Below are 27,920 nucleotides of genomic sequence, written 5' to 3'. Positions count from 1 at the left end.
TATTATGTTTTACCTGTCAGTCAAGCCCATGGTCAAGGCTCAAACCCGCCCCCTTTTCTGACTGCCTGTCTCGCAAATTAAGCCCCGCCTCCTCTCTGCTGCTTTGCACATCTAGCAAAAAAAAAGCGGCCGCGGTTGGAGGAAGAGAGTAAATAGAGAGAAGCCTCAAGATGGCTGACTCGCTGGGCTACGCTCACCCCACCGGAGCTGCTTCTGCGGTAGCCTTCGCCAAAACCCCGCTCCACAAGCCGACCGAGGCGAAAGGAGCCCCCGACAACCGCTCTCAGTCTACCCGGGATTTCAACGCGCCGCCCAAGAAGGTCCGAGTCGACGAGCGGAGCGTTAGACCCAAGAAACTCAGCAGGGAAGCGGGAGTGGGAGGCGACGGCGGCGGCGGAGAGAAACTCCAGCAGCCCGCGAAGCAGCAGAGTTACGGCGCGTGGAGCTTCAGCCCGGTGAAGACGAGCGGCGGAACCAACCCCCCGGTGCCCGCTACCGGGGGGTCCCAACCACCGACAAACACGCACAAAGTCTTCAAACAGAGCGACTTCTTCCTCCACAAAGCGCCTTCCTCCCAACCCAAGAAACCGAGCAAGGACAAACCGCGAGAGAGGGAGAAGGGGACGGGAGGCGCGGAGGAGAAGAAACGTAAAGTGTTGGCGACCTCCGGACCCGCGAGTAACGGCAGTAACAACAACCACAACGACGTCGGCAGAATTAATAACACTTCTGCGGTGAAAAGAGAGAACGGGGACGTCACGTTGCCTCCCAAAGGTAGGCCATGTTTCCACAACATTGTACTTTTGAGTTCATAAAGTTTGAGTTCTGTCTTTTTTTAAAAATTGTATTAGTTGTCTCGTCGTAGAATCAGCCACTCGGGATGTGAACGTGTCGCCCCTGGTGAGCGGTGGTCTGGACGGTCCCGTCCACTCAAAGGGGCGCTCCTAAATGTTGTGTATTGACACGCGCGCTCGTCGGGGGTTACTCTTGTTTATACATTTCGTTTAAAAGGAGGTTTTCGTCGCGTTGAGTGTCTATGCAGCCGCCCGTTTGGTCGATGTTTCTACGGGCTATGGCTGCCAGCGGCCGTCGCTCGTTCTCCCGCTCGCGAACCCTCTCGAGCTCCACGACCAGCAGTCCGGGACAGTGGTCGCGCGACCTGGCCGGTCCATCGCGGCCAGCTGCGGCGGAACTGTTACGTCGCATCGGCAAAACATATAACCCGTTTTATTCCTCTGCGTTTAACAGTAATGTAATCGAGTCAATTAAATATGTTATAAACGCGCTATAATCTCCGTCACATCTACGTGACGAATGTGGCTAATTATGTTATTATGTTACATTCATGCGCTTTGTATGTATTTTCTATGTCGTTCGTAGCTATATGTAGTCATAAAACTGCACGCTGCTGTCATAACAATATGACAGCCGCCCGCCATTATAGGGTAAGTGTTGTTTTGGTAGTGCACCACGCCCCCCTCTGTAACCTCAGGCTGTAGCGCCACAGCTTGTTGTTACTCCATGATGTTCTTCAGCTGAACAGGCAGAGCATGTTGTACTCATTCAACAACCCCTACATTCATTTGTGAGAAAAAGGGAAAGACAACATTTAAGCATTAGACAAATAGTAAAACAAAATCGTATTGTTCTTTTATTTGTGTTACATTTATAATTACATTATTCATTAAATACAGTAAATAAGCTGCATATGATCAACATACATGTGGGATCATTTACACCAGCTCATTAATAAAATTACAAATAATTTTCTAGGATGATACATTATTTATTACGATTTTTTTGTTCCTGGTGAGGAATTATTCAATTGACTTACAGGGTCACAGAGCTCAAGACACGGTTTTTGTTTTCATCATAGTCTCATTTGTAGGCCTTGATTTTAGCTGTTTTAAAGTCTGCTTTGGTGGCTTGTTTTGTCATCGTCACACCAATGCAGGGTTTCAAAATCTCTGCATTTGCAGTGTGTAAACATTATTCGTGTGCAGGTGTTTAGACACTAGCGGTAGTACTGAGTCGACACACCTTTCCAGTTTGGCAGTTTAGGAGGTCATGACATGCTCTGAACAGCCACTGCAGTCGGTGAGAACACCAGCACGAGACGTGTTGTTGACCTGTAGCTCTAGCGCATCAGAAACACAGTAAACAGTGGATGTGCATGCCTGCTTTATGGGGACGGATAGAGGCTGGTGTTAGTCTTTACACGGTATCCAAACACAAAAGTCTGTATTTTAAAAATAATGTGAAATAAACCATGTGTTTTAACTCAGTAAATCGTTTTTGTTTTATTGAGCAATCATAGGACTAAAATTCAATTAGTGTAGTTTTATTATGTACATTTTTAAACTGCAAATGCTGTATGCAAGCGTGTTGAGAATTTTTCTAAATAGATCTCATCCCTGAACCTGATGGGGAAAACTGGGAATCAGCCTTAAGTAAGAATATATAATTGCACTCTTTCAACAGCCCCACTGAGGTGCTCTTGAGCAAAATACTGAACCTGTAATTGATGTAGTGAGCTGCTCAATGGCCAGGAGGAGGGAAACTGTAATTCTAGTGAGTAGCTTCAAATTTGAAGATGAGATAGTATACGAACGTGGAGCCGAGTGTTTTGCTGCAAATCGGACATTAATCCCGAGCAAAATGTTTCGAGGATTAAAATGCTCCGTTCGGAGCTGCACCTCCCTCTAAAAACTGGTAACAGTACGTCAGTATTCTTCCTTGACTGTAACACACCTCGGCATAGGCTTACGGTGATAATGGAGGAAAAAAAGCAGCATTTTAATAGTGTTTTTCTAAAATGTGTTGAGTGGCATGCAGGCTCACCTGTTAGTCACACGACTACAGGAAGACACTGCTTTGCTCTGAAGTTTATTGTGCCCTGACTTTCTCATGGAAGAAGAGCATCACATCATCTCAGTAATATTATTAGTGTTAGCTTTGCGGCTGAAGCCAACTGGCAGGTAGCAGTGACTCCTAGTTACATTTGGTCTTGAAATAAGAGACATGAGTCTAAGTACAGTGAACAAGAAACATTACTGCATTCGGTAGGTTAATCTAGTGTGAAATAAATAGTTTGACTGTTTAACTCAAAGGTTACAGTTTTAATCTCCATTGAGACCTAGTTGACCTGTTGTTGACCCCCACTGTATTTACATGCAGTCTGCTATTATGATTATAATCAATCGCAGTTCCCCTCATGGTTTACTACTCACATTTGCTGTGAGTCGAATTCCGATAAATCATAACTGAATAAAAAAAAGAAGCTAAATTGCAGTTTTGACCTGGCACGTTTGTAACAGATTTAGGCTGACGCAAAACGGTTTGTTAAAAGAGTAATGTGGCTGTAATTGGGTTGTTGCGAATTATGTCTGAGTTGCACTAATAAGGTTTTTTGTGTGCATGTAAATGCTCCATGCTGACAAAATCCCTGTCTGTGTCTCGTCTGTGGCCGTGTTGTACAGCGAGAGAAAATGAAGCTTGGCTACAATCGGCACCAAATTAAGTTACTGTCTGCTCATTTGTTCAGTCCCCCAAAACAATTACAAGACACTTAACTCTGCCTGTGCAGTAGCAGTTCAATAGAATAACAAAGAGTGCATCAACCTCATTGCTTAATTATTTTGAGATCAGCATGAATGGTGAAGTGTGCATTTGCCACAGCAACGGGGGCGGACTGACCATCTGGAGTAGCAGGATTTTCCCAGCGGGCAGGTTTACCTGTCGTGTTACAGGAGGTCAACAGCACCGATCCACAAAGATCTAAAAATATATCAGCTTCAGTTTAATGCCTGCCGTGTGATATATATTTTACTGTATGTCCTCCTAAATTATGTAACCGTTTTAAACCCTCAATATGCGCATGCACACCGAAGTCCTGGGGGGCTTTCACCTGTTTTCGGTCATCCCAATGTGCAACAACAGGCCACACAATCAATTTACTGCAGCAATGATGTGCTTGTAAATGTCCAGCATGTTGTTCACATGGGACGGCTCTTCTAGCTGTGAAGTCTAATCCTGTCAGATTCCTCCACAAAGTACTTGGAAAGAAGAATTTGCTTGATTCTATTTGTTAATTGAGATTCACAAATCATAAAATCAGACACTCAGAATATGATAAAGTCATGTTAATAATATCAAAAGGCATTTAAACCTTTGGATGATTAATGTTTAGATTTAATAGGAAGCTTGAATCTGTTTCTTTGATCAGGTTATCCTGTTCAGGGTCTCGCGTATCCCAGCATGCATTTGGCGAGAGGCAGATAACTCTTTGCTAACACAGTGGCTTGGCTACAGCATTAAATTATACGCTGTTTCAGGTTAACGGAGGTTAAATGTAATTGATTATATTAATGAAGTTAGTTTGAGAACTGGTGATTTGGAGCAAGATTATGAGGATAAACCATTGACTTTCTGGATTAATGAATCTCTGCCCCAGCTAAAGAAAGTTTGATAGTGGGGACCAGTGCAGTTGAATGTTGGTAAAATGTCTGCCTCTGGCCTGCTGTCTTTCAAAGTGTTTTCTCTCCTGTGATCATCCAAACAGTGAAAACCGCCAGCTGTGCCCCAACTTGTGATTCTTAAGCCATGGGATAGTCTCTTCTTTCTTCCGCCAAGCTGCAATAAATCAGAGAGCATCTCTCTATTTACGGTCAGGTCAGCCACCGGGGCTAATGTATCCCCCGTCGCCTCTAAATTAAAAGTTCATGAATGATGTCATGGTCTGACATGTTTTCATAACTCTGGCAATAGATCAGAGTGAGCCCTCCTTGTATAGGCAGCTTGCTGTGGATCTAAATTAGTGTTTTCAAATGGGCAGTTTTTTCTTCAGTGTCTGGTGATTCTACAGCATTTGCTTTTGCAGCGTTCTCAAAATGGTTTGTTATATTCTTGGCGTTCCTCCTATTAATCAGAGTATGATGATAATGACTTCCTGCATGTTAAGTAGCAAAGAGAACAGACCTACTAAACTTCAAAATACCACGGTGTTTGTCGATGTTCCTCTAATTCTCCGACTGCTCCTTTTTAAACCTTTTTACTTTCAAAGCATACAGTGCGTCCAACCCCACTGTGTTCACTTGCCCACTCCGCATGTCCACAGGAGAGTGTCTGACAACACAGCTTCCTTTTAAAGACGGATCTGACTGAGTTCAAAGAAAAACTGTTCTTTGAAATGGAAAAGAGAAAGAAAGAATCAGCAAAAGAACTTCTGTGGAAAAAAAATAGTTTTTTTTAAATGTGCTTGTGAAAGGAAATAGAGAATCAAAGGAGGAGATGTACAAAAGATTTGATAAAATGAAAGTTATTTTAAGAAAGGTGAAGTTTTCTTAGCTCAGCTAGAGGGGAGAGATAATGATTTACTGTGTGTGTGTGTGTGTGTGTGTGTGTGTGTGTGTGTGTGTGTGTGTGTGAGACAGTGCCCTCCGATTCCTTGATCTGTAATATTCCTTTAACACTGAAATGATTCCTGTCAGACGGAGAAGCGCTGGGAAAGGAAATAAAAACATGAGACGGGGATAAGTTAAGGAGAAGAAACGTGAAGTATATGTTTTTAAGATGTAGCTCTAATGTTATGTGTGAAATTGTAGAGTGACTGCTGCAGTCTTAAAGGGAATTGGAAGGTCATTACCGTGCTGTGGAAACACAGAGATAAGAGTGGAGAGACGGCTTTGTTGCAGCAGGAAAGGAAAAACCTACTTGTTGTAGGAGGAAGACCAACAAGATTAAGGAAAGGGTGATGGCCAAGGTGAAGCACTTGGCAAGCGTTTAGTTAAGGGGTTAGGAAAAAAATCAACGTGAATCGAGTGTGCTCAGCGTAGCCTGTGTAGTGAATAAATCTTGGCGTTAATGCTGAAGCGTTTCAACCATCGAGAGCTGAAGCCCTCCTCTCTGCTTCCACAGAGCACTCCGACAAGGCGGAAGAGAGGAGTCGTGAGGAGAGGGAGAAGACAAAGGTCAAAGACAGAGAGAAAGAAAAGGGGAAGAAGAAGCACAAAGTGATAAACGAGATCAAGAGGGAGAACGGAGAAGTCAAGCAGCCGATTAAAGGTTGGTGGAAACACACACGCATCAATGCAAACAAAGTGCTTTATGTAGGACTGAAAGATTTGTATAGTAAAAAAAAACATAATTTCCTAGTTTTCCACAAATTCAAGTTTTACCTTGGAAACAGCAGCTTGACAGAAAAACTGAAGGTCCATTTATTTACTGTTTCCAAAGCTCTCAATCATTTCTTGTGGCCTTCCTCAGCGAATGGAGTTGCTCAGTTCTTATGGAAACGCTTTAGTTGAGTCGGCCATGGGTGTGGACTTTACGTTGAGGATTTCTGGTCAAGAAATATTTTCTCTCTCCTATCCTGAGCAGTAATATTGGTTCTAAAATGTTTTTGTCTGCGATCACTGTCTGTCGGAGACGTTTCACACAAACTAAAGTGTGCCAGTAGATTGTTTGTACAGGAGCCGGTTCAGTCAGCACCAGATCTGGAGCAAACACTTTCACTACTATGGCTACAGTAGAAGACTGTCACTCTTAATTAGTTAATCCAGTTATCCATTTTAGGCCACTTATCTGGATCCAGGTGGCATACATGTAATGCATCTTATCATTAGGATGTAATGTACAGAATATACTGATAGGAAGTACGTTCTGATAAATAAACAATTCCTACTGGTTTTCCATATGCTAATACCGTGGGCTCCATAAACGTGCCAATATAGCACAGTGTGACCGTGGCTGTAACAGTTTTATTATTTACTGCGAGAAGTTCATCCCTGTGCACTTTGATGAGGGTTCGTTTAGTCTGACCTGTGGGTGTTTTGTATGTGCAGGCTGATTGTGCATCTGGTAGCGAGGGTTGTCACGGGAGACGCTGAGCAACAAATCGGGCAATGCAGTCAATTTTGATAATCAATTGAGTGTTAACGTTTTTATTATCGAACATTTGGTGGTTACATCTGTGCAGATGAGAGAAATAGACTTTTTCCAGTTTTTATATTTGATTGCAGATTAAATATGTTATTGCTTTGGAGAGTTAGTTGGTTAAAAACACTTTGAAGACATCACTGTTGGCTCTGGGAAATTGTGATGGCATCTTTTTTTGGGGCGCAAAACTATGTTTATGATTTAAGCAGAGCTCTCTTGCACAATGAACAACTAACTTCCAAGTTTAAACTGAAATTAAATAGTATTTAATCAATATGGTTGCTTACCCAAATTAAAATGAATTGTTCGATCCATATGCGTGCGGTCGGAAACCAATATGTGGGCTATAAAAGAGGGAAAACAGTCTGTGCTGTAGTCCTTAACAACATGAGACCTTGTTTGCTCTCTAACGAGCTCAAAACGTCACCACAATGACTCGGCTGATGAGCTCTAATTTCTCCTCCTTTTGAGAAAGACTTGTTGGCTGAATTAATGGAGCAACATAATAATAGAAGATAAACGACAGACAGCAGCACAGTAAGAAAGAAAAAAAGAGACATCCTGTTGCTCCAAGCTTCCTGTTCATTCCGATAACAATTGCAGCAGCAACAGCGCCATGAAATTCAATTGGGTTGAGTCTGTCCCTTAACTTTCTTTAAAGGAACTTGATTATTCTGCTCAATCCATCTCAAAAAGGAAGTTGTTTGCTGTAAATTTAAAGTTAACACTTGATCACATAAATCGGAGTTTAAAGTTTTGGTGCAACTCTAAAATTGTATCATTTTACAGTTTATTATTATTATATTATATATATATATTATTATATAAGATAATACTACATTTTTGGTACAGTAAACTACATTGTCAGTTAAACCATAGATGGACTATGCAGGAAAATACAATATAGACTTTTAAACCTTGACTCGAGACAATGCGTCTGAGAAATTCATAATATAGCCTATAAAACGTACAATAATTTCTGTGTGCACACCTGCCAACCTTTAACCATCACAAACGGGTGTATGAAAGGCCCTCTGCTGTGTGAACATGTCTGTGTTATCTTGGGCCCACTTTATGAATATGGCAGCCAGTTTCTTAGTTAACCTTTCAACAGCAGTAAATTATTGTCTGAGCGCTGTTGCGTCACAATAATAGAGACGCACCGGGACACATGACGGGAAGTCGAGAGGCAGTCGAGGTTAGAGGCTTTCAGTCTAAGTGAGTGAGACATTTAATCAAAGGGGTGTTACTTTTCCAAATGTTGGCGGTGTCGGGGAGGGAAAGTTAGATATTTAGTAAGTGAGAGACTGTTATGTTTTCTATTGAAAGCGGGGGGAAACATTTATAGGAAATCAATAAGCAGCCGGCAGCTATTCTGACTGTGTGTGTGTGTGTGTGTGTGTGTGTGTGTGTGTGTGTGTGTTGGGGGAGGGGTGACTTGTGTGTTAAAGAGCTTTTGGATTAGTAGCTTAGGTATTGTACTGCAAATACCTTCTTGCTGTTGCTCTTTATTACACACACATTATGTTAAACTCGTTCTCTCTCTCCTCGCTCCTTTTCATTGTCTTTCGTTCCTGCCTTATCTGGCGATGAACGTGTGTGGGGTACAAACTAGACTGAAAGTGTGTGTGTGAATGAGATGATGGCTGATATTTGAATTATGCTGAGGCAGCAGCTATCATAGCTACACACACACACACACACACACACACACACACACACACACACACTGTAAATGTATACAAACCCACTTGTTTACACAACTGCTGCTGGCCAAGAATGAACCAGCCATTTCCAAATAGATGTGAACAGCTCTGACACACACACACACACACACACACACACACACACACACACACACACACACACACACACACACAGACACAGACGTAATACTAACAGTAGCAGAGTGTACACATTTGCATGTTCCACTCTGTCCTGCCTCTGGCTTACTAAGAGACGGTTCACAATGTACGTTATTATCTCTGTTTAGATATGTCACTCGAAAGCGTATTTCCTGGCTTAGTCATATCTGCTTTTCTCGAGGGATGCCATTTCAGGGCTCTTCTTCTCTTCTGCAATCACCCCAGGAGATGCACACCATCTGGGAGAAGCTATGAGTCATCTGTCTCCACTAAAATAGTTAGGGCTCATTATTTTAGTTTTATGGGTTTTTAAATAGGGAAGTTTGTTTTGATCATTTCTATAAAAAAAAAGAACGCAACAATCTGCTTGAAAGTCTTACTGTGTATTGTTTGCGTAATCAGCACACCACTTGCAGTTTTCCTTATTCTCTTCACCTTATTTTGACAGCAGCTTTTTCTGAGCTTTTGTCATTTTAAGGACCTGAAAATGGTCTTCTTACAGCAGGGGACTGAAAAGGGCCTAGGGTCGGTTTGTTGATCCACCACACATCAAAAAGCAGACTTGAGTAGGTTTTTTTACAAAGCTTGCATGTATGATGGATCTCCCTACTCCCTTTTAAGCCTTTTCAAAATTACATTTTCTTTCATACTTTTGTGTTGATCCTGTAAAACATATCTTCCTTTTAAGTAATACGGTCTTCCTCACTCTTCTCGTTCTCTCTCTCTCTCTCTCTCTCTCTAGATGAAAAAGAGAAAGCGAAGCTCAACTCTGAGGAGCTGCAAATCAAAAAAGTGAAGAAGAAAAAGAAGAAGAAACACAAAGAGGGGGAGAAGCACAAACGAGTGAAGATGTACCACCGCTCCTGCCAAACCGTGTGTGCTGGCCTGCTTCTCCTCCCATCATCCTCTCCACCTCCCACCTCTTCTTCTGCATCCTCTGATCCCACTCATAACTCCTCCCTGTCTCCATTTAAGTCCCCTCTACCGGTTTACCCTCCACCCAACAACAAAACTGCACCTCTCGTACCTTCCTCTCCCCTTCTTGCCCCCAAATCCCCCTTCAACTCCTCTCCCCTCAACTCCCCTACCTTTCCATTGGCCTCCATGATGACGCCACAACCTTCCCAAACCAAACACCAGCCGCAGTGCACCAGCCCTGGCCTGGCGAGCCTGGAGTTTGCTTCATACATCCACATAGAGAACCAACCTAATGGAGGAGCCCGAGTGGCCCACGCCTACACATCCCAGCTCTCCTCTCTCTCCATGAGCCAGAGGCAGAGATTTGCCCATGAGTTTGTCACCTTGGCTTTCAGTGAGGACTCATCCCAGGTATGTCAGAGATATTGATCCATGGGTGTTGAATGAATGCAGTGTTTTAACTGTGAGATAATTGGTTTCATTTGTATTATTCTATTATTCAGATTTCATTACTGCGCTTGTTTTTCAGGCAGCTCATTACGTCATGGGGATTGTCCACGGGGAAGCCGGCTATCTGCCGGACTTCTTGGACTACTTCTCAACCAATTTCCCATCAGCTCCAGTCAAAATGGAAATACTGGCCAAGAAGGACATAGAAACCACCACTATGGCTAATTTCTACTCTCAGGTCAGTCGGACACTCTCTCTCACACTCACACTCACACACAAACACAAACACACACAGAATATGTGTGTAGGTTGGGACGTTGGTGGGAGAGATGTACAAGAATGACCGTCATCTAAAAGTGTTCTGTCCTTGGTTGGTTTCCGTTCTGGAGCTGTAGACACAGAGAGCACAGAGCAGATGGTGAGCTTTCAGACATGAAAAGTAAAATGAAAGTCCAAAATAGCAAGGCGCCGTTGCTTCCAAGCCTCCCACAGTCTGTCCTCTGGGTATACTCTATTTGGCTAAGTAGAGCAACTGTCCATGAACACCGTCTGTTGAGACACTGTCTACACAGTGTCTCAACAGCAATGTTGTGTTTGTTTTCAGACTCTCTCACACAGGAAGAGGTGGAGGCCTACTAATTACTTCTCTGAACTCGTCTACAAATGAAATCCGTACATGCACAGACCGTTGCCCACGCACCTTAGTTTCTGTTTAAAATGTGACATGTTGCTGGAATAAGCATCATGGTTAGTGAATGTGTTCAGATGTGTGCTTTGTCTGTGTGTATTCGCAAAGATTTGCATCAAAGCCATTTTACTGTTTTGTGATCTCTGTTATTCAACAAGTGAACAGAAAAAAAGTGACTTTTTGAATAGTCGACCTCTGGGTCAGCATGTTTTACATGCAAGCAAAGTTCAAGAAAGATATTACAGTGAATACATGTCACCCACTTTCATCTTTTATTTATATATATATATATATATATATATATATATATATATATATATATATATATATATATATATATATATATATACTGCATTTAAAAAGCATTCATATGAATTGTTGTTCTTCAAGAAGGCAGGTTTCTGGAAACGTTAAGGGGGAAATTAAAGATAATAAATTGAATGAGAGATGCATAGATGGAGGGGAAGTACAAGTTGAGGATGAAGGGATGTTTGGGGGAAGGAACAAGATCGATTGATGGAAAAGACCGGATGACTGTTGTATGGAGATAAAAGTTGCATTGCTGAGCCCATCTGCTGTGTGCATCTGCCTCAATCTGTTCCACATTGAACAGCGTTTGGCATTTATACAGATGTCTGATTTCGGAGTAAATGTCAACATTAACAATGACGGCAGAGTTGTGTGCGGCAGGTGGGCACTGCTCTCACGTCAGCATCATTTAATCTTACAAGGCACAGTTTGAGTGATAAAAGAAAGGAAGTAGAAAGTAAGAGGCCCTAAGGAAAAAAACTGAAGAGGGTTTCATTTTATGATCGGAAAGGGACGGAAAATGAAGTTCTGAATTGAAAGCTGATTCTTTGCTAGACTGCTCTGTCAGAGAGTCAAAACCAACACAAAGGAGTTTTTCTTGTTTTCTCTTTAGCAGAAGTATGGGAGCCTCTTTCCCAGCCCCTCGACCCACTACACAACCTTTTGAGGACAACTGGTAAAACAAGAAATGTGTGTCTGTGTATTGCTGGTGGTGTCTGGATTGTCTCCTGTGAGCAAAGCGACACAGCCAGACCTCTTCATTTAGAGCGGTCTCACGTCTGTAGTTCACGAATGAAAAGCCTTTTGGTTCCCTCAAACTGCTTGGTATTGTGATACCGCATGTTCTTTTTCAATGTGAGGGCAGGCCACACCAGCTGCGTGTGCGTGTGCGTGTGCGTGTGCGTGTGCGTGTGCGTGTGCGATACTACAGGCGGGAGAGCAGTTTATATTCTCTCGCTCTAGTACTGGCTTATTTAAATGTAATATTCATAGTGTTATTCTGTGTTTTTTCGGCCAGCTTTGCTTCAACGAACGCATCATTGATCTCTGCATGTGACTGGATCAATGGAACCAAGATAATGAATGAATTACACATCAAAATTGTCCATTGACGAAATTTAATTTTCTTTGCAAACCTGTGTCCTGAGCTGGCCCTTTAAGACTAGTGTTCCTTGCAGAGCTCACGTCATTGTCCGCTGGTCTTGTTAATTTCCCCCCTCCCTCCCTCCGAGCTCTCAGCAGTGACCTTGGGAAGCAGACATACAGTCTACACACACTAACAGTTGTGAGCATGCTCACTGATACGTACACACCACAGGTACACATGATTTCTCTCACATATTTTCCCTTCACCTTTCTTTCTCCTCCGCTCTCCCTCTGTATTGCTCTGTCCCTCGCTCTCTCTTTTATCCCTCTTCTCTTCATGTTTCTGCTCTGTTGTTTGGTTCTCTGCTCCACTTGCAAACAACTGGACAGCTGCTTTCTGTAAATGTGGTAAAATGCCACTGTAAATGTGTGAGAGGAAAAGAAGTGTGTGTGTGTGTGTGTGTGTGTGTGTGTGTGTGTGTGTGTGTGTGTGTGTGTGTGTGTGTGTGTGTGTGTGTGTGTGTGTGTGTGTGTGTGTGTGTGTGTGTGTGTGTGTGTGTGTGTGTGTGTGTGTGTGTGTGTGTGTGTGTGTGTGTGTGTGTGTGTGTGTGTGTGTGTGTGTGTGTGTGTGTGTGTGTGTGTGTGTGGCTTGTTCTTGGGCTGCTGGAGTGTAACACACAATCACCCACGCACTTGTATGAGCCGGGTGTGTTCAGAATCTGACTGAAGGCATTTTAGTGGTGCTAAGGATTATAAAAGATTACAGCACTCTATTTCCTCAGGGCGAGTACAGCCCGACAGTCAATACAAGATGTGCTCCAACAGTGAGGTAATTTGGTCTTCCTGGTTTAGCCACTAAGTAATTATTTTTTAACATCAGAACAAGGCAACAGAACAGCCTGCAGGTTGTATTACTTTAATTTGATACTAATCTGTGCTCACATTGTGCTCATGTTTATACTCAAAGCTGTAAAAGAGCATTCACAACAATGGCCTGTAATCTAGCTGACAGATGGCATCTTTAGGGACATGACTGGCAAAAGGAATATGGTATGTAACTCATTTGATGGACAAATCTGAAACGTATTACAAAATGCACTCTACTGATTCAACCGGTTTAGATGCAGTCTAATATTGTATCTGAATGTTATCCTAAGAAGTAAAGGATGTAGGACAATTTTATTTTTGAATGATTTGAGGTCTTGTAAAATACTAGCAAGCAGGCTAATTTTTAGAGGATTGATAGAGCAACAAACTACTATTATCTGATGAAGTCACGCTCCCTCTGTGTGTTGTAATCTGAGTTTATGTGGCCAGCCACGCGTGAGTCTGTGTGTCCCTGTGTGTTCTCCTCTGGCTAGCTGATTGCTGCAGCTTTGCACTGCGGTCACACTCTGGTAACCGGGTAACGACGCCCAGAGCCTCGCTGTCGTTGCAGAGAGTCTGTTGGAAAATCCCTCTTTTGTGAAAAAACACACGTTCTGTTTCATCACCTGATTGGCTGTTTACCGCGTTACAGTTCCGGGTTAAACATCATGACAACCGAAATAGTGATTGGTTTCAGTTTGTCTGACTCCAGCTCCATCCTCCACAGAAGGCATCCAGACCTGGATGCTGCACTGTTGCTCTTCCTCCAAACTGTCTCCAACACAGGGTATACAAAATACACCAACACTTTAAATCGTCACAGCCCTGTTGTTAACTTGGACTTTCATGGAGGTAGAAAGCAACCATCACATTATTTTAATTCATTCATTGTTTTAATATTTGTGTGTCTGTGGGTCAGCCGAGGAAGAGGTTATGTAAGAAAAGTTTGTGCAGTCGTGTCAAAGCACCAATCAGCTGATAACCTTGTTGTGATCCAGGAGTACTCTAGAGACGGAGTGGACATTATGCTTTAGAAAGAGAGACCAGAGCAATGAAAGAAACCAACACACAGACAGAGCTGTGAGATGATGTCATGGGAGAGTGAAGGATGTGTTGATGGGAGGAGAGATGTTATGGAATTAACAAGTGGTTACAGTGGCTGCACCAGAGACGGAAAGGAGACCAGGCACGAGAGAGGCTTGATCTAATAGACTTCCCACTGGGGACGTGAGTATTATGAGGGAAAGAGGAGGAGGTGGAGAGGCTGACGGAGACCAGAGATAATCTGAGTAAAACAGCAAGTGGGAAGTCGACAGGGAGTGAGACTTACTGCTTTTAGCCAGAAGGAAGTGACAACAGGGGAGCGATGACAGTAATGATAATGATGTCGGCTTTGTAAATTTGCCAACCTTGAATACCAAATGAGACGCAGTACATTTTAGTTTCAGGATTTGTATGCTTTCATTGTTACTTGTGAGTATTTCTTCAACGTCTTTTGCTTTTCTGCAGCACTATCGCACATTTTTAACAAAGCCTGTTGTTAAGTTGTTTATCACAAACCTGATTGTTGTTGATTTATTTTTTCACACATTCACCCATCAAGTGTGTGAATGCACGTACACTGAGGCAAGGAAGTACTGGTGCGTCTTGAACAGTACCACCCAGGGGAAGTCGGTCACATTTCCTGTCTCCTTTCGTTTGCCTTCACTTATTATTGACAACCTGTGTGTGTGTTGGAGTGTGTGAGTGAATCACTGACTGTTAATTGTATCCATTTATTTATTAATAATAATAATAATAATAATACATTTATTTATATAACACCTTTAAAAACAGGGTTTACAAAGTGCTCTACGTAGAAGCAAGGTAAAAACATAACACCAATACAAGTAAACATTTCAGAAAATACATGAGGCAAAGGAGACAATGCCATATAGGCAATGAACACAATAGAGGAATAGAAAATTACAAATACAAAATAAAGCAGAACAGACAAACTAAAATAGGGGAACCAAAGAACTGCATAAAAGGACGACATCTTGGAGTGTACCAGTCCGGTTTTGGGGAGTGGAGTCAGCAGGAAGAGTAGAGGGTGCTGGGGGATTTCGTTGCCACCATCTCGCTCTTGGGGACTGTTGTTGTGATGACGAGCTGCAGCGATGCGCCCGGCCGACCAGAGGGAGGGAATAGAAAGCGTGGAGCGATCAGGCCAGGAGCAGACAAACCCTCCGCGGGAGGCTCTGTGGATGCAACGGGGCCGACGAAGGAGTCCGAGCGCCTTGATGGCCGAGACGAACGGAGGAGCAGAGAAGCTGTTGAGCCCGTTGACCAGATCGTAGTGGTGGGGAGCAGGAGCCAACGGCAATCACAAAATAATCCAAGATTTGCAGAATAATTAAGTCAGAAGAATGGCTACACTGTTAAATAAAATGTTAAATAATTTAAATGAATGTTAAATTGTAAAAAAAAACAAATAAAAACAGTCCTAGACGGAGCGGTGTTAAGTTTCGCCAGCGTCCCCGTTGCCAGGACTACACATTTAATACATCTCCTGTGACAGTGAGAGACTGTTGCCAACAAGGTGGGAGTTATTCTTCTGTTTAATTATGTACCATGTAAACACACACTAACGGATACACAGGAAGAGAAGATAAGCAGTCGTGAGCGCACACGGTTCTAAGTATGCAGGATAACGACTACGCTCACAGGTGCACACACACTGGCTGAGAAACGCACACATGCTGATAAGCATTTGAATCCATGTGTGCACACAAACACATTTTCCTCTCCGTATCTAGGTCATTGACTCAGTGAGACTATTTAAAGTTTACGCATGTATTTCAAGCCTTTAGTCATCAGCATCATCTTGGGAGGATATTACAGTGTCGGGGCACAGATGCAGTGAAGTGAACAAACGCACCACATGGTTCGGCCGGTCTATGAATGATGAACTGGTTTATTTAGTTCATTTATCAGAAATGAGATGAACGTCAATAAGCAGTTATTTGATTCATGTAATTAGACCAATTTGCATGTGAACATGCAGGATTTTTATTTTTTATTTTTAATATAAGTACAAAGCTCATTACTGCTGACAAGACAACATGTTGACTTTTAAGGAGACCAACTCTCCAGTTTGTTGTATGCCAGCAGTGAGGACAGGTTGCTTCACCCACTGAGTCATAACAGAATATTCTTTATACTACAGCAATTAGTCGAGTAATTGTTAAGTCGATCGGCAGGTGATGAATTGACAATTTTGAATCTTTTATCAAACAAAAATCTTCTGCTTCCAGCTTGTGAAATGTGTTTGTACCACTTTCAATTAAATATCTTGGTGTTTTAGATTGTCATTTGAATAAAACAAGTAATTTCTAGATGCCACTTTGGGCTCTGGGAAGCATTTTGTGAAATTGTACACAGTAAACGGTTCATGCATTATTTGTAAAGTGTAATGAAAGTATGTTTAAGAGGCGCCCCCACCAAGTATACATACGGATACATTTTCAAATGCTTTGTCTCACTGAGAGCTGTGCAATGACTTGAGAGAAATTGGCCAATAGTAACGCGTGTATGTATCTAAACAATCAAATCTCCATTTCATTGTTTTTCCACGAGGGAGTGCGGATAGCTAGATTTCTTTCACAGTAAAATGTCTCATCTAGTATATTGTTCATAATTTAAAATAAAATTAAAAAAAATGTAAGCAGGTTAGTATTGTTTGTTTACATTATGTGAATAGTTTGAAAACAATTATTATGATTTTTTTTTGTGTTGAAATATTTTCATTTTTTCACACACACACTTAGCTGCCGCCTTGCATGATTGGCCTCTGAGCAGCTCTTTTGGGATTGAGGGTCTTCAAGGACTCACCTGGGAGCTGCAGAGCACCTTCCCCTTTAGTCTTTTCCATCTTCATTTCTCCTCCTTCACCTCCCTCCTCTTGTCTAACCTGCCCTCATCCCTTTTCCCCTCCTTTTCACACTCCCTTACTCCGCCTCCGTCCTTTTCTTCTCTTTAACAACTTGTTTACTGTCTCTTATCTGGTGTCTCCTTCCACTTGTTTTTTTTAATATTCCCCAAAAATGTCATCTTAATTTTCACCTGCTTGCCCTCTTCCCTCGTTGCTCCCCTTTGAGTTTTCTCCATCCTCCTCCGTGGTTTCTCGCTTTCTGTCTTTTGTCTCTTTGACGGCTTGACTTTCTCTCCCTCTTCCTTTCTCCATCTGTCCCTCTTTCCTTCTCTCCAGTGTATCCTCGCACTCTCCTCACTCTGGTCTGACTCTCTTACCCTCTCTCTCTTTCTCTGCCTTGTTAAGTGGTGACTCACTAGAGGCGTGCAGCCAAGAATCTGGCCCACACACACACACACACACACACACACACACACACACACACACACACACACACAATTTCAGTTTTGATACCCAGTAGGAATTAACAGCGTCTGTTTGTATTGCAGTCAAACAATACTAAATGCATTTGAATTGTGTGAACGTTTATACTTCACACTGTTACCGGTTGGTCTCTTGATATTGCTCATTAATACTATCATGTAGATACAAACAAATCCTCCTTAGCTATTTGATTAAAATAGCCTCCCATTAAATGTATTATAGCTCATACATGGCCATGTTGAACTGTGGAGTATCGAGCCTCTCAAGGAGTCTTGCTGAGGTTTTGCTAGATGAGAAAGAAAAACACATATTCGTGCTACACCAAAAAATGTTTTTTTTCCTCCTTCTTATTAGAAATGATTCAAATAAAAATGAGGGGCAATAATCTCAAAATCTCGGTTACCAAGTGCAGTCTGTGAAGAGGGATCGCAAGCAGACATTGCTTTTGGTTTAAGTGGTCACAAGCTAGAAAGGGTTGCAAACCGCTGCCCTGGTGGATCAGTGACAAAAATATAAAACATATTTGATTACATTCAGGAAGTCTTGGAGGGATTTGGGACCACAGCAGGGCAATGAAACCAGACTTGTGTACCCCTCTAACAACAACGGGGGCTGTGAGGCTCTATAGCAACTGCATTAATGGATGATGAGACTCAAGTTAAATGTCTTAGGTCAAGACTGGAAGCTATGGAATATCCCCAGGTGCACCTCTCTTCAATTTATATTTAAGAACTGAGCAGAGTAACCACTCCCCTATGCCTGCCGTGGTGTGAAAGTAACATTACGATGTCATCGTCTCATGCTGTGTTTCTCCTGTGGTTGCTGCAGGTGAAGAAAACGTACAGTAATGGAACATACAGAGCCGGGGCAATGAGACAGATCAGCCTGGTGGGAGCCGTGGACGAGGAGGTCGGGGATTATTTCCCAGAATTCCTTGGCATGCTGGAGGAGTCGCCCTTCCTGAAGGTGAGTCATGCCAAGATGAATAGCAGTAATTCTACATAGCAACAGAATGGGTGCATGGACACAGAACGGAGGTGCAAACTCAATGTGAGCAAACGTTTAAATGCATTTACGCCCTATTGACGATTTGGAAACTGAACGGATGGAGAACAACCGCTCGACACAAACGTCAACAACGCACCTAATATCCTAAGTGATGGCTGGAAAAGGATGTCAGGTGTCATTGAATTGATGCAGCTTTCAGTTCAGAAAGTTGGCTCCCTTGTCAAATGTGTGTGTGCAAGAACAGACCTCCAAAATACTGTGTTGTCTGATGTCCCTCAAGTACAGGAGTGACGAGCCTTTCTTCTGTTTTCCATTCGGTGTTGACACTTCAAATCTCCTGTATGCAATGTGGAGGAGTAGCGTCGTATGCTGAATATCAAAAGACTCTCATCCTCTGGCACTCTCTATTTGTCGAGGGCTTTAGCTCTGATTCAGCACCCTCTGAAGCATCTCTGGTCCCAGTGACACGTTTTGGCAGGGGGGGGGGGGGGATTTCTGCGCATGAGATTTCTTTTTGGGAGTCTCTGGAATATATACAATACTTGACTTTGTTAACTGTAAAGGTGACTTCCTTCCTTCCTTCTGTCTGCAGCGAACTCTTCCGTGGGGAACGTTCTCCAGTCTGAGGCAGATGAATCCCACGGAGAGTGACGATGGTCCTATAATGTGGGTCAGACCAGGAGAACAGATGATTCCTGTCGCGGATATACCAAAGTCCCCCTTTAAAAGAAAGCGGTGAGTACACTAAAGTTTACTGAACATCCCAATAAAACACACACTCGTGAAGCCAGCCAATATTTGTCATCCTCCTTAAGCTCTGCAACTTGACAGAATTAGCAGGGATTTGGGTCTCTCTGAATGATTGTACTGTCTACATGTCTCCGGTGTTTCGTGTGTACCTTATTGAGCCAGCTTGTCTCTCTACTCGTCGCACAGCCCACGAGGACTGATTATAAAAAAAACATAACAAAGCACACTCGCACATTTGAAGCAGCTGCTGTGGTTGCGCCGTAAAGCTTTACTGTAGCCAAACAGCGCCGGAAGAGACAATTACACCCTCTCTGTTTGTGTCTGTCACAGTGTCATTGTTGCGCACACATTAGCTCAGTCTCACACGCACATAAACACAGGAGGTGTGTGTGTGTGTGTGTGTGTGTGTGTGTGTGTGTGTGTGTGTGTGTGTGTGTGTGTGTGTGTGTGTGTGTGTGTGTGTGTGTGTGTGTGTGTGTGTGTGTGTGTGTGTGTGTGTGTGTGTGTGTGTGTGTGTGTGTGTGTGTGTGTGTGTGTGGGGGGGGGGTGTGTGTGTGTGTGTGTGTGTGGGGGGGGGGGGGGTGTGTGGGGTGGGGGGGGTGTATGTGGCTCGCCACTTGGATGAGATCATTGTTGTGTTAGTGGAGTCGACATCAGACGCTACTTCACGTGGCGGTCAGCCAAGCACGGGACGACACACACATTCCCCCCATGCAGCAGTTATTTCTCTCTTGTCTCTGTTGATTCTTGCGCTAAAATCAGAAATTATATTTTTTAAATCCCCAAATATTACTATTGATTTGACTGCCAACCATTCACTGGTTCTTTTCTCTGTTTTATATAATTAACTGAATATCTTTCGCCTATTTGCTTGGACAAAAAAAAATTGTCGAGTTACTACGCAGTTATTTTCAGAAAGTGTGTTTTAAAGAAAGCACAGACTCGGTGGACTGAGTGTGAAATACTGTGAAAAAGTATTGGAAGAGAGGACGTGATGTTATTTGTCTGCAGTTTGATCATATGTTGCGCTGAAGGACGGCTGCTTGTGTTCGTGGAACATTTTTCTCTAATCTTGGTGGTTTCAGTGAAAGGGTCGAGCTGTTGTGCATTTCTTACGGCACTCAGACTCTCAGTCTGAGAATTCGACATGATTATGGCGGTCAGACGGAGAAAATAAACCACAGTCTTTCAGCTCGCAGTGAAAGAGCGCCGTGCTTCCAGAGATTTACAATAATTGCAGAGCAACAGCAGCAACCTTGGCAAGCGTCGGTTGCAAACAGGACAGAGGCCCGACTGACGCAGAGCACGCCGCTCCTGTCCGCATACTAACGACGGACAGATTGGGGCCATCGCCAGCTGGGCGGCTGTCAGTAAGATGTCAAACGTTTTTGATAATCAATTAATAACTTCACGTCATTTTTAAAGAAAAAAAACTCCAAACAGCAGCTTCTCCGTCGAGAGGAAAACAAGTTTTACTTTTAAAAGTGTTTGTCGGGCATTAGCCTTTAGTTGACACAACTGAAATGAGTAATTGCCATTTTTTTAGTCACCATTTATTTTGAGTAAGCTTAATAATTCAAATGTGACTTAAAAGATGAGCAGCTTTATTGCAGTAATGCTGTGTGTGTGTGTCATTGACAGGCTGTTTATCACATTCACCTGCACAAGAGGGAAAACATCTGTTTTAAGACGTAAACATTACTAACACGATTTTGTGATCACACAATTCATAACCAGTTTGGAAGCCAATCACAATCCAGTAAGCAACATTTATAGCGCGATGTCACATGTGCAGCAGCTGAGTGTGCAAAATGCAAAAGTGATGTACAACCTCTCCAGGAATGTGTGCTGCAACTTTAATGTGGACTTTAACAGTGTTTGTTGTCAGAACCTTTTCCCCTCTGTCTCTCCTTTCTCCTTCCTCTGTCTCTCCTTTCTCCTTCCTCTTTACGCTCCTTTCTCCTTCCTCCTTCCTCTGTCTCTCCTTTCTCCTTCCTCTGTCTCTCCTTTCTCCTTCCTCTTTACGCTCCTTTCTCCTTCCTCTGTCTCTCCTTTCTCCTTCCTCTGTCTCTCCTTTCTCCTTCCTCTTTACGCTCCTTTTTTACTGCCTTAGCCCTCGTCTCCCATCTCTCCCCCTTTCTTTAACCCGTCATTATGCTTTCTCCTCTTTCCTCCTTCCGCTTATTTGCCCATAAATGCACAGGTACCGATCTCGACGAGACAGATTGCCCACTTGCAATAATGACACATATTGTGCCCGAACAACAAGCCCTCATATCTAGAGAAGGGAGATGGGAGACTGCCCGAGATGTGCACGTTCAGCACTCCTCCCTTTACTGTCTCTCATTTTCAGTGTTTCACTTTCCTGGTTTTACAATCATTACTGTGTGTGTGTGTGTGTGTGTGTGTGTACTATTTTCCTCTGCTTCTTTCTTCCACCACATCCTGCCTCTCTGCTCTTATCTCTGAATGAATGAATAAATGCACAATTAAGTGTTCGACACGGTTAGCCTCGCTCTGTCTGTGTTACACTCTCGAAGGAATCTCTCACAGACTGTGTATGTGTGTGTTGTTACACTCTTGTTTGAATATGACTGACGCTCCAGTGTGAGTCACTGATCCAGTAGTGAGCTGACTGCGGTGCTTCTATTGTTTGGCAACACGGCACATTTTTCATGCCTCTACTCTCAGCTTCTCAGTCTGTGTGGATGAAGCAAAACGCTGTTGTCCTTGAGGACTTCACTTATTGTTTTGACACAAAGCATCCAGAGGATGTCAATGATTTCTACTTTTCCCTGTAAACAGTTTAGTGTTTTGAAAAATTTAAATAGATTCCTACAGAAAGTGGGCTGTGAAACATCTAGTTAGGACATTCACATTTTTTTATACAAGGATGTTTTATAATGTCCATCAGTGTGTTTCCACCCTTTACATCAAAACAAATTTTGATTATTGATATATATATATATATCGGCATTATTGATTGATCGTTTTGTTTATAAATTAGTAAAGAAAAATGATCCTCAGCCAATTCTGACATTTAAGAACCATCAAATGGCATTTGGGCTTAATATTATACTTTAAATGTTTCAAAATGTATTTGTGATTATTAATTGATTATCAAAATTGTCAACTCGTAGTTTTAGCCCTGGTTTGCTGTGAAGCGCCCAGTAAGAGTTGCTCTAATTTAGTAACACTTAATTGATTAGTTGATTGACAAATGTGTAAATTAATTAGCAACTATTTTAATATTATGTTAGATAAAGCCAGTCTGGTGCTTTTGTTTTGCCAACTGACAGGAAACAGAAATATACAAAGCTGTCCTCTCACCTTTAGTCATTTCTCACTTTTCTTTTTCGACAGCCGGGAAAGAGAGACGGCGAAATCTCTTTGTAGAACCGTGTCTTCTTTTCACTTAAGAGTTCTTTTTGTCTGTCGTAGCTCCACCAACGAGGTGAAGAACCTGCTGCAGTCGCTGCCCAGGGCCAACGAGCCCAGAGAGATGCTGTTTGAGGATCGCACTCGGGCCCACGCAGATCACATCGGTCAGGGCTTTGAACGACAGACCACAGCAGCAGTGGGGGTGCTGAAGGCTGTACGCGGAGAAAGGTAGGCGGTGGAGCAGCATATGATCACACTGATGGGCACCGGTAGTGATGGCTGTTTGTTTTAAAAGCAACACACTCTAGTATTTATACAGCTTACTCTCCAAGACAGATGTAATCCTTCATATTCTGCCCCCCTTGTTTTCAGCTCGGCGCCTCCTCGTGTAACCAAAGACGTGGTGTGTTTCCATGCTGGTGATTTCCCTCATGTAGTTCAGAGGCTGCAGTTGGACCTCTACGAACCTCCGCTGTCTCAGGTTTTTACATTACACACATACGGTTGTAAAGTCATAAAGTTATTGCGCTGCTTATACATTAAATGCCCCGTAAAGTAGTCTTTATTATGCCCAAATCAAACAGTAAAGTGTAGAGTTAAATTGCTCTGTGGATGCTGCCACATGGTGGAGCGAAGTTGAACTGCAGTATATTAGAGAACTTTGTCTGGAGTACAGAAAGTTTAATTGAATTCATAAGGATTCAGGATTTTTTAATTTAATTTTTTTAACTCTTACTTTACAAAAAAAAAACATGTTTTTACTGTACTAAACAAAGGTTGTACAGAATAATACAAAAAAGGAGAAACCTATTTATATTTTTAAAATAAATTGCAAAAAGACAGAGGCTTCATTTTGGAGTGCACATCTCCATTTCCTCGATCTAAACCCCCCGTCTCTCTTTACAGTGTGTGCAGTGGGTCGATGATGCCAAACTGAACCAGATGCGTCGCGAGGGCATCCACTACGCTCGTATCCGCCTGTGCCACAACGACATCTATTTCATCCCTCGCAACGTGGTCCACCAGTTTAAGACTGTGTCGTCTGTCTGCAGCCTGGCATGGCACGTCCGCTTAAGGCAATACCTCGGTGGAGAGGAACAAGAGGAGGAGGAGGAGGAGGAGGAGGAGGAGGAGGAGCAGGAGCAGCAGAAGGTTGAGCTGAAAGAGAAGGAGATTAAAACGGTGGAGGAAAAAGAGGAGGAGAGGAGAAAAAAGAAGAGTGAGAAAGGAGTGAAGGAGAGGATAAAGGAGGAGGCTGATGTGGCAGAAAACAGGACGTTACCGTCTTTCAAAAAGGAGGAACGGGATCATCGTCCACCTGTCTTGTCTCAGCCAGCTCTCTCAGTGGACGTGAACACGAGCAGCGCTCGAGACAAAGAGGTGGAGAGGGAGAGGGTAAAAGACGGAGGAAAACCCAAATGGCAGGATTCACCTCCTGCAAAGGTGAAAGCAGAACATCTAGCGCCTCCTCTCTGCAAGAATAAATCGTCTTCATCTCTCCCTCCTGCTCCCCATCCTCCTCATCAGAACACAAAACCCAAAGCAGCGTCATCAAAGCACCATCACCATCACCACCATCATCACCATCATTTGGACAGTAGAATGATGTCTTCCAGTGCAAAGTCCTTACCGTCTGCTCCTAAATCACCCATCTCCAAGTCTTCCTCTTCTTTGTCGCCTTCAGCTGTTACTCCTTTGTGCTGCTCTTTAGCTGCTCCCAATCCATCCTCTTCTCCATCTTCCTTCATGTCCACCTCCGCTACATCTTTCCTGACTAGTACCAAGCCGGCAGTGGACTCTCATTTCTCTCCCCTCCCTCCTCCCAGCGTGTCTTTGGCTTCTTGGCAGCATTCCTCTTTTCCGTCAGACCGTCCGAACGACTCGCTCTGCCTGAACCCAGGCTTCGCCTCAGACAAGCGGACGCAGTCAAACGTTCGGGCGTCGCACGGGTCGCCCGCCATGGATGTCCAAACGCACACCGCTGCGGGTTCACAAGCCGACACGCGGACACACGCAGCCGCTCGCACGGCGACAGACTTATGGACACTCCAAGAGAGATGGAGTCACGGCGCGGACACCAGGACGTCTGTGGACCCCCAGATGCATCCGCCACACGACACCGCGAGGCAAGGAGTTTACATGCAGCAATACGCGCCCCATCACCTCCCGCCTCCTCACATGCTCCCCCCCTCCTTCTCCCCTCTCATGCCACACTCTCATCTTCCTCACAGGCCTCCGATCCTCCCCCCAGGTCCACTGTCCAACCCTCCTCTCCCTGCACAGTCCCAACCTGTGAACTCGTATCTCAGTCAGACGGCGCCGCCGCATTCAGTTCACATGAGCCAGCTTCACCTGCATCGGCCGCACCAACCAAACATGGCCGCGCAGCCTCCAGCGTACTACCAGCCTCCCCCGCATCAACCAAACACTCTCCTCAACGGCTCGCAGCCTCTCCCTCCCCACTTCTCTCAACATCACCAGTTCGCCTCGCATGCCAACACCTTCTTCCCCCCTCAGCATCCCCACTTGTCCCCTCATCACTTCCTCCCCCCTCAGTCTTACCTCTCACAACCCACCAGCCCGTACCCGCTGCAACCGCAGTACCAGCCTCAGTCTTTCCCTTACCCGCCTCCTCCTCCTTCCTCCTCGCCACCTCCCCCTCCCCCTCCTCTTCCCCCTCAGCCCTGCCCTTCTGTCCCCCTCCCTCCCCTAAACTACGAAGAGGAGCAGAATCTGATTTTATAGTTTTTTGTACATAATGATGCTGTTTTTCAAATGACTGTATATGTAGAAGGTTTTATTTTGGTTGTGTTGTAAAACAATGTAAAAAGAAAATAACGAGGAAGACGATGTGTATCGATTTGAACACGGTGTCGTAGTTTATGAAGTAGAGTGAAACTCTTCACCTCCGACCTCTTGACTGGACTGATTTATATTGTACTGGATGCTTTGTGGGTCAGAAACATTGAGAAGTAATAGCATTTGCCAAACTGCTGTCTGGTTCTGTTTTCTGAAGTGAGTTATCGGAGGTAGGAAGGAAAAAGGTATTTATTGTGTCAGAAATTTATATACAAATGGTCATGACGACGTCCTTTTTGTGAAACTTGCAGCTAATGCTTCCATTTTCGTGGCTTTTTTTCTAGTATATACTTTGTGCCCAAGACTGTTTGTGGAATAATAATGGGATAAATTGTGATATTATACAACACACTATTAATGTAATATTACTACATTTCACTATATTGTATGGATACACCTGACAACAATACAGTATGTCGCAGTATGTTTCCCTGATATAGTATTTTGAGCAATATTGCTCCGCAATAATCTGCTGAAATATGAAATGCAAATGCATTTCTCCATATCAGTATATATATTTAATTTGAAAGCGATTGATAAAAAGCCACTAGTGTCCTATTGAACCATCTTTTTTTAAAGTTTTCTAATCAGTCCCAGTGTTTTATTGTTCCACTCTCATGCTTGTATGGTTTATTTAAAGCTCGATCCAGCAGCCGGTAGTTTCATATTTACCAGAATCGTTTCAATCAAACTTTCTGAGAAGAAACAAATAGGCACATTTCCAAAAATGCAAAAGAAAAACACTCCTTAAAAGTATTGCGATTGTTTTGTACATGTAGCCCTCAACAGCAGCGGCAGAGCTTATGGTGTAATGTTGCTGTGTTGTTCAGTGTCTGTTGGACCAGCTTCTCCACATAATGGAAACAAAGCACTTTCTGTTCAGCCGAGGACGAATCTGACCCGAAGGCTGTAGAACAGACCGGCCCTCAGAGTCTCAGGAAAGAATACTTTCAGGACACACCCTCGACTATATTGGTCTCCCAAAAACAATTCAAGTGTTAAATCTGTAACATTATATTGCAGCCACACCAGGAGCTTGCCATGAGTTAACTTAAGGATAAGAATAACCAATAAGCAATATCCCAAATGTAACTCATTACAGCACAAAATGGAAGTATCCACTGCTGTTTAAATACAGTTGATGTTATTGAAGATACAAATTATGTTGGATGATCAACAGGGCAATTTCCGGTTCTTCCAATTCTATTATATCAATCATTCGGAGGCTGTCGAGAATTCCTTCCCAAAGCATTATTTATCTATTTAAGTCCAGTTTCTCTCCGGTGTGGAGCGTCCTGTCTGTTATCATGTTTCATTTATCAGCCAGAGCCTGGAGTGACCTTGTGTTTTAAAAAGTACAATAAATTATTGAAATTCTGTTTCAGCGACAACTATGAATATGTTTTTCGGAGTGGTAAATGTCTGATTTTAGAATCGAATCTGTCTCACTTTGATGTTGAACAGCTTTTATTTAGTCATTGATGGTCTTGATTTTACGATCAACATTGGAGTAGAGCCCACTTGCTAATGTAGCCCACAACATTTCCCCAGTGCCTGTCCTTAACTGTGAACTACTAAATGGTCCAGAGCCGTGTAGAGAAGGAGTTCTGTCCTTTTAATGGGAGTTTTAAGAGTCCCAGATTTTACATTTTCTCTGGAAAATGAGAGCAAAGCCTTAAATTGGTCTCTTAAGCTGTTGAAAACTCTCCAAATGTCTGCGGTGTAAGTTGGGGGACGTCAAACTGTGCGGCTCGCTGAGACCATGTCCTAAAAGCAGGGTTTTGTTTGTGATGATGAGTTTCACCGCAAGCATGCAGCATCCTGGGAAAAGGAACCTAAAACTTCAGCTCTTTTAGTCCGTTTGACTCTGGACTTCATTTCAGAGACAGAACTCTTCACCTTGTGGCTTTGATGAGAGCGAAGTGATATTACGCACTTGATGCCAGTTGTAAGGCGCTCTGCAGCTCTTTTTATGCTTTTGGGTTTCAGTTGTTACAAAAAAACAACATGACAGGAACGTCTATATTTCTTTGTACACATGTGATGGTTGAAAACAAGTTTTCATGGACCGGTGTTTTAACAGTTTATATATCTCAAGATATTTCTTTTCTTTTTTATTTCTGTGATTTTTAACTGTCAGCACTGGAGTGTACATAAGACATTTTGTAAAGAGGAAAAAAACGTGTAGTGTGGTTTCTACTTTAAATATGAGCCTAGCTAATAAAAGGTTCAATGTATGGAAAATGTTGTGGTATGACTTGATGTGTCCTGGTCTGGTGGTGGAAAAAGATACACTTTTAGGAATGTGGGAAACGGGATGTCTGATGTGTAAAGATACTATATTATATATTTAACCACTAGTGGCGCTAAGGAGCAATATCTTTACAAGTGGGCCCCTGACGTCGGT

General features: G+C 43.1%; 1 protein-coding gene across 2 annotated transcripts; it reads left to right on the top strand.

Annotated features, from left to right (window-relative positions):
• Nucleotides 1-105: 105 nt before the first annotated feature.
• LOC117726017 (lysine-specific demethylase RSBN1L-like) lies at nt 106-27,757 on the top strand. 2 transcript variants are annotated; one of them, XM_034525990.1, is made up of 9 exons: nt 106-774; nt 5,917-6,063; nt 9,544-10,130; nt 10,249-10,407; nt 18,344-18,481; nt 19,116-19,258; nt 22,715-22,882; nt 23,027-23,135; nt 23,561-27,757. In XM_034525990.1, exons 1-9 carry the CDS (start codon nt 171-173, stop codon nt 25,397-25,399), a joined length of 3,894 nt encoding a protein of 1,297 aa, XP_034381881.1. In that variant the 5' UTR covers nt 106-170; the 3' UTR covers nt 25,400-27,757. The 2 variants fall into 2 exon arrangements, with proteins under 2 accessions (XP_034381881.1, XP_034381882.1); XM_034525991.1 differs by lacking the exon at nt 5,917-6,063 and having other exon boundaries at nt 114-774.
• Nucleotides 27,758-27,920: the final 163 nt, after the last annotated feature.

Source organism: Cyclopterus lumpus, chromosome 23, assembly GCF_009769545.1.
Source record: "Cyclopterus lumpus isolate fCycLum1 chromosome 23, fCycLum1.pri, whole genome shotgun sequence".
Lineage (NCBI taxonomy): Eukaryota > Metazoa > Chordata > Actinopteri > Perciformes > Cyclopteridae > Cyclopterus > Cyclopterus lumpus.
This window is presented reverse-complemented; position numbering and strand designations above follow the sequence as displayed.

Excerpts from the sequence above, each read along its gene's own strand:
- LOC117726017 (XM_034525990.1), top strand. The coding sequence starts at position 171 with ATGGCTGACTCGCTGGGCTACGCTCACCCCACCGGAGCTGCTTCTGCG. Across the intron at positions 775-5,916 it reads CGTCACGTTGCCTCCCAAAG|AGCACTCCGACAAGGCGGAA; the intron begins GTAGGCCATGTT and ends CTGCTTCCACAG. Across the intron at positions 10,131-10,248 it reads TCAGTGAGGACTCATCCCAG|GCAGCTCATTACGTCATGGG; the intron begins GTATGTCAGAGA and ends CTTGTTTTTCAG.